Source organism: Syngnathoides biaculeatus, chromosome 10 (genome assembly GCF_019802595.1).
Source record: "Syngnathoides biaculeatus isolate LvHL_M chromosome 10, ASM1980259v1, whole genome shotgun sequence".
NCBI lineage: Eukaryota > Metazoa > Chordata > Actinopteri > Syngnathiformes > Syngnathidae > Syngnathoides > Syngnathoides biaculeatus.
The window spans coordinates 17517493-17524406 of record NC_084649.1 but is presented as its reverse complement, the minus strand read 5'-3'; the positions used below and the strand labels follow the sequence as shown (position 1 = coordinate 17524406).

At 38.4% G+C, this 6914-nt stretch overlaps 2 protein-coding genes across 2 annotated transcripts in view; both read left to right on the top strand.

The window, feature by feature from the left end:
• The first annotated feature begins 989 nt into the window (after positions 1–989).
• On the top strand, positions 990–4163 carry rpl29 (ribosomal protein L29). Its single transcript, XM_061832566.1, has 4 exons — positions 990–1035; positions 1365–1417; positions 1549–1613; positions 4005–4163. Exons 2-4 carry the CDS (start codon positions 1381–1383, stop codon positions 4110–4112), a joined length of 210 nt encoding a protein of 69 aa, XP_061688550.1. The 5' UTR covers positions 990–1035; positions 1365–1380; the 3' UTR covers positions 4113–4163.
• A 151-nt stretch (positions 4164–4314) lies between these two features.
• Positions 4315–6914, top strand: part of iars1 (isoleucyl-tRNA synthetase 1) — a 58020-nt gene continuing 55420 nt past the window's right edge. Inside the window, exon 1 of the mRNA XM_061832565.1 lies at positions 4315–4917. The gene's annotated coding sequence lies outside the window, so the exon portion shown is untranslated. The remainder of the gene's footprint in view (positions 4918–6914) is intronic.

Below are 6914 nucleotides of genomic sequence, written 5' to 3'. Positions count from 1 at the left end.
CAGCTTGAAGCTTATAAACCCAATTTTTGCTTGCAACTCAAGACAAGAAAATCACACAAGCAGCAACTCGTATCTCGAAAAACTCACTTGTAGGCAGAAATACAACTGTATTATGATTTTTTTTTTTATACACCTTAAACCAGTTCCCAGGTGTTGGGTATTCCAAAAATCAAAATGTGTAATACCCCATGTACAACTTATTTTCAGTCGTGCTTATAATAAAAAGATTTTTTTATAATTTTTTCATGTCACACTTGATGAGTGCTTGAGCAACTATTTGCCTGTCAAATTCCCTTAATATGACCCTTTTGAATAAAAGCTTTTCAGCCCAACACCATATGTTGATAATTTAATTAAATGTCATAATATTCTGCATCACAAGCCTCCCTGTTCTGGCAGTCTAACGGCAGTGTGCTGCTGGTTATTGCCATCCAGTGTTTGCATTTGTTTCAGTTGAATTTTCTTTTGAGCTTCTGTTTTATTTGAAATGGAATAAAAATAAAATTGAGGGGAAAGTTTAATTTTAAATCAAATCAATTAATTAGTTTAAAATTGTAACTAATTGATTAATTATTTACTTTATCTTTGTTATATGATTTGGGTTTCATTTTAATTAAAACAAATATTTAATTATCAGGGGATTTTGTGTCAGTTACGTTAATAATAAATAAAACTTTTTCTTTTTTATTTGGAATTTCTTTTTTGTAATGAGATTTTATTGTTTAATTATTTATTTTACTTCATTTCATTTCCAGAATATCTGTTTCATGCTATTCTTTCATTAGGATATGACATATTTGCAAATTAGAATGTATTCCAACATGTTCAAAAAATGTTTTAAGTGCAGGCTCGTGTGTTGCCCCGACCAATGCTAAACATGAGCAAAGAAGGACATCTAGTGGTCTCTCCTAAATATTCACTTCGCCAAGTCACCAACAGGAGGCAGCATTTTTTATTTAGAATAGACTTCCCTCCTTTATTTACTTCCGGTCTTGACCCCCTTTCTCTTCCGGTTGTCGTCCATTCGTGTGGCAGGTATTAGACAATTTTTCATGGTCGTGTACTCTATAAATCCCTTTCAATCTGCCCGTGTTTTTTTTGTCTGTATACAAACAGCGACTGAATTTGATAGATCACGTTACAAAGCACACGTCCGCTGCACTATTTTATTGATACGATCATTTTGTCAAAGGAAAAGTAAATGTAAAGTGGAGTTAGCCCACTTAGCGTTAACTAGCGTTTACCATTATTATTATTTTTTTTAAACAAACGTTACGTTTTGCCCCTAAGCCGTATAATAACTCCTAACTAAGAAGAACAAATGTACACTTATTTCCATTAACCAACTCATTTTATTTCGATAGGTGAACTCGAGTTACAATGGCAAAGTCGAAGAACCACACGACACATAATCAGTGTAAGTATTAATAACTATCCAATAATGCACTGCAGCAGTCTTTGACATTTTCCCCTCACAATAACTGCAGTCTTGTTTTCGAATGGCGCCGTTCTCTGTAATATCCATCAATGTTTTTCTCTCCCCCACAGCTCGTAAAGCTCACAGGAACGGCATCAAGAAGCCGAGATCCCATCGCTTCGAGTCCCTGAAGGGGGTACGTACGGTCCACCATTGTCAAAACTAGACATGCACTACAAATCTACATAGTGGACATGATGCTTGCTTCGTGAATCTAAGAATAGAGCTAAACAGTGTGCTTCGAGTGGCACAACTCGGACATGATCATCGCGATCATTGTGACTTAAGAAACTCAAACTCTGCAAATACTCCATATAAACACTCCAATCGAAATAAGCAGGCTGAAGGATTCATTTTCATAGGAGTGTAATTTTCCCTTTTGCCAAATTGATCAGAAGCAACTTTTTGCCATGTATGTCATCATTTGAAATAGCACCGGGAAGCAATTTTTCTTCCTGTGCTTTTTGATGTAAATGCACAGTTCATTGTTTGAGTGGCATAAATATGGCGACTCCCGACGTTGCACGTGACACAATATTGCATATCACTTAAACAGGTGACCAGAGATCACCAATTGAAATGACGAAAAAAATCCTCTAAATGAGACGACCCGTTCACCTGTCAATCAAACGTGGATGTTCGCTGTTGTCAAATATTGACTGAGTTATGTGTGCCACTGTGGTTATGCTTAATAAATAAAGTTACAGTGTTAGTTAATTTGCAACTAGCACACGCAAAATCTGAAGCAAGACTCTTATCTTTTAAATGACACCAGCACGGTGGGGCAAGCTGTTCTGTTCCTTAATTTGTTAACTTGCAGGCTAGTCGTTAGCTCATAAGTTAACACACAAGAAGTTAACATTCCCTTAAAGGGGAAATCCACTGGTTTGCACTAACAATGTATCCAATAGGTCATGTAATATTTACTCTATCGGGGAGACGGAGGAATACTTCCATACACAGGTGTGAGTGGTGCCTCCGTCTTCCCGATCAACCGATACTGCTATTTCTTCAACAGATGAGGATAAATCTGAGAAATCAGCGCTGGGCATAATGGCCTCCCATGTCATCGAGCGTTTGTTGCGGCACGGTACACGTCACATCGGCGCACACTTGTAGGTCATGTGATTCACGATAATGGCAACGCCCCTGAAAATTCGTAATTGATAAAAATCTTCTCAAAACACTATTAAATGAGAAAGGATTTGACATCACATTGTCAAAATAGAGTACATATTACGTGACCTATTGGATACATTGTTAATGCAAACCAGTGCATTTCCCCCTTTAAGTGTCTGTTGTGTGACTCCGCACTGCACATGAAGCAAGGCTGTGGAGTATTGGACAGAGCTAATACCGGCAGGAGTGCGCCGGCATTCCATGAGCCCACTTGGGGCTAATGACACAGCTGTCCAACTCGGACACTGTGTGATCCGCTCACAGGCCCATCCTAAAACTGACAATTTATTGAGTCAATTTCATTTATCAAGGAACAATTATGATAAAGATTGTAATTATTGTAGGCGCGCTTGTTGTAATAGTCTGATTAGAGCAGGCTGTTACATTGATGCGGATGTCTTGTTTAAATATGGTGAAGCAGCATGTGGCACATTGTCTGTTATGTAATGTCCCAAAAAATTTATACACTTTAAATAATTGTAAACTTGGTTGTTTATTGTAATTTGAATAATTTTACCAATATCCTTATTTAAAGTGCGGATCAATTTTTTTGGGGACACCCTGTATATGTTTGAGCTGTTTCTTTAACTAGGCTGTGGGATCTTTTTGTGACCGATGTCAAAAGAAGTTTGAGGTGCAAATCGTGTTTAATATTTCACTAAGGCATGAATGTTTTTTCTTTTAACAATTTAAATCTGTTCCCTGTTTTGTTATGATTTTAACATTCTTTTGTCGGGCGTCTTATGAGCATTATTAATTACAGGACAGTTTACGCCCTGCCTTGGTTTTATTTCTTAGTTCTCATTTTAATGCATTCCAATTGTAGATATTCAACTAGCTTTGCATTTAATTGAAGAACTCAATTTCATACTTTCATAATCGCCAAGGTTTATCTGGTTTCAAAGATTTGAAAGTGCCAAACCAACTTTTTACAGTATTTGGGATGTAATAACGGCTTTCTCGTGCCTGTAAAATCACCCACACGTTCTCGAGGTCCAAATGTTTTTCTGCTGAGAGGCCTGAATCAGAATCAGATTTAACGTCCAAGTATGTAACAACACACAAGGAATTATTCTCCGGCAGTCTGTGCCACCCTGGTATGACATTCATGTTGAGTACGGAGAAAAAGAACAAACTAATAAGAATGAAGAACAATCGGGGAAAGGGGAGGTGGTCTTAGCCCCTCATCTTTTTGGATGAAATTGGCACTTTTATACAGAGTCCATGTGAGAGGGAAACATGTCATGAATGTGTTGAGCCCTGTATGAGCATGGCCAAGTCTATAGTAGCATGGGAAATTGAAAGAGGAAAATATTGTTTTGAAACAGTTTTGTTGTGTTGTTTGCAGTTGGACCCCAAGTTCCTGAGAAACTTGCGCTTTGCCAAGAAGCACAACAAGAAAGGTTTGAAGGCGATGAGGAAGGCCGCGCACGCCGCAGCGATCGCTAAGAAATGATCCGTCTGCTCGTCACGCCACAAAATAAAGCAATGCTTTGTTAACAAACCACCCATTTTCAGTGTTTTCTTCTAATAATGTATGTCAGTAATTAATTTGTGGGTTCCTCTCAGGGCACTCGAGATCACCATACCAAGTAAAAGTGAACAAGCAGTACGATAATAAAACCAATTAAAATAGAAAATATTTTCTATGAAGCTTGATGGTCGGAATTGAAGGATTTGAAACCAACTAGTGCTGTATTTGGACAACTTTGTAACATTAACTTTATTATGGAATGCAAAAAAAAAATTTTGTGGGTCAAGATTGACATTGTATTACACTGTTGTGACTCAAAAGTTGTAATGACAATCACAGACATGGAGATGTGTTCTTCCTTTGTAACACGGACTTAACATGACAAGAATAGATGCTTTAAAAATACCCAAGAAATGTATAATATGTTAAATATGGTTTTCCAGTCCATTCGAAGTTGCTTTCCCATGAAAATATTAAAACACTTGGGTTGCTGGGTAATGGTGGATAGTCAAAGGGAGTCTGGATGATCGAAATACTGTGTAATTAAATTGACATGACACACTGCACATTTACAAACACGACCACAGAGCCACAAACAGGTAGGACATGGACTATTAAAACGCCCTTAAAATTATTAACCATTAAATAAACATCGACGATGCTGCCAGCGGGAGCGTGGAAATTCTGTTTCCATCGAACGCTACATCGAGTCTGTCGTCACTTCCGTTTGTGTTAACACCAACTTGCATCAGTTCTCGTGTGTGGTGTCACCGGAGGTGGACGACATGTGAGTAAACCATTCAGACAGTCACTATCTCATATAAGTCGCCTGGTTTTCTCCCGATTGTGTCCATTTGCCCGCCTGTGTGTGTATTCTCAACGTCTTCCTCTCACGAACGCAGCGTTGCTTTTTGTTTCCCGCAAATGTACTTAAACGTTGACCGGCTAACTTAGCACGCTAGCTCACTTGAAAGAGGCGTCAGGATTGCTGCATCTCACTGAGAAAAGTGAACTTGAAGTAAACTTCTCTGCAGATCTATCGGCTTTGCATTTAAAATGACACACGATGAAAGAAATGTTAATATGACCGTGTGTTGACAAATTGCCAAGAGTTGGTTGACTTGTTAGCCACCCCCCAACATACATAAATACATACAGAAGCATTTAACGTTGATCCTGACACTGACATTACTCATCTTTTTTTTAAATGATGGATTGAAAGTGTTTTAAAGTTGTATTTGTTTATAACTGAATTGTGTTTTTTTTAATTAACTGAAATGTAAATTGTGATTCTGTATTTTATATCTTCTAAAGTCTGACTTTCAGCGTGGAGAATTACAGTAAAAATGATAGAGCAAAGCGGTATTTTATCTTTAATGACGACACAAGTTAGTGAGTTTGTGTGCGGAGCAATAGAGTACGAGTTTAGCCGATGCAGTTCTTGGATTAATGTACTTTTTTAATCACTCATGGAAATAAAGCAAGTGAAACACATACGTGACTGTCATCATTTACCACATAGAGTTGAAGCAAGAAGTTTAAATACACTGTGCAAAAACACACATTAGTGTTTTTTGTCTCACTGTCGGAAGTCAAATTAGACTTGACATCTCCTTTTGTCAGTCAGGATCACCAATATTATTTAATTTTAAATGTCACAGTAATGAGAGACTTTCTCATCTCAGAGAATTTTGTATTTTCTTTGAGGTCAGAAGTTTACATACATAAATAATACTATGTCTTCAAGGAACATGGGGAAGCCCAGATTATGTGGTCCTGGCTTTGGAAGCTTCTGATAGGTTAACTGACAACATATGAGTTAATTGTCTACGCACCTAGGAATGTATTTGAAGCCGCACCTCAAACACTCTTCTTCTTTTCATGGGAAAATCAAAAGAAATTGGCCAAGAAATTAGAGAATGAATTGTGGCCCACCACAAGTCTGGGTCATCCTTGGGTGCAATTTCCAGATGCTTGAAGGAGCCACGTTCATCTGTTCACACATTTATATGCAAGTGTAAACATGGGAATGTCTCGCCATCACTTGGCTCAGGAAGGAGACAGGTTTTGTCTCCCAGAAATGAATGTGATGGTTTGAAACATATGAATTAACCACAGAACAAAAACTACAGACCTTGTGAAAATGCTGGATGAAGCCGGAAAGTGTCATTATCCACCGCGCCATTATCCTGCACCGACATGGGCTGAAAGGCCACTCACAGAAAATGAAACCATTACTCCAAAAGAAGCAAAAACAACCAGATTACAGTTTGGAAAAAGACACCAAGTCAAAGATCTTAACTTCTGGGGACACGTCCTGTAGTCTGATAAAACTAAAATGGAGCTGTTTTGCCATTATGACCCACGTTATATCTGGAGGAAAAAGGAGGAAGCTTGTAGACCTGAGAACACCATACCAACTGTGAAGCATGAATGTGGCAGCATCATGTTGTGGGGCTGTGTTGTTTCAGGAAGAACCGGAGCTCTTCATAAAATAGACGACATCATGGAGATGTTAAGGAGACATCTCAAGACAGCCAGGAAGCTAAAACCTGGATGCAAATGCGTCTTCCAAATCGACGATGACCCCAAGCGTACTGCAGAAATGGTTCAAAAGTGGCTTGAGGATAATAAAGTCAATGTCTTGGTGTGACCATCACAAAGCCCTGATCTGAATCCCAGCTAAAATTTGTGGGAAGATCTGAAAAGGCCGACAAACCTGACTCAATTACATCAGTTCTCTCAGGAGGAATGGGCCCGGATTCCAGAAGCGTACTGTCAAAA

Bases quoted from the DNA above. Each gene is read 5' to 3' on its own strand.
- rpl29 (XM_061832566.1), top strand. From the start codon at position 1,381: ATGGCAAAGTCGAAGAACCACACGACACATAATCAGT. The intron at 1,418-1,548 runs GTAAGTATTAAT...TCTCCCCCACAG, and splicing joins CCACACGACACATAATCAGT to CTCGTAAAGCTCACAGGAAC. The intron at 1,614-4,004 runs GTACGTACGGTC...TGTTGTTTGCAG, and splicing joins GCTTCGAGTCCCTGAAGGGG to TTGGACCCCAAGTTCCTGAG.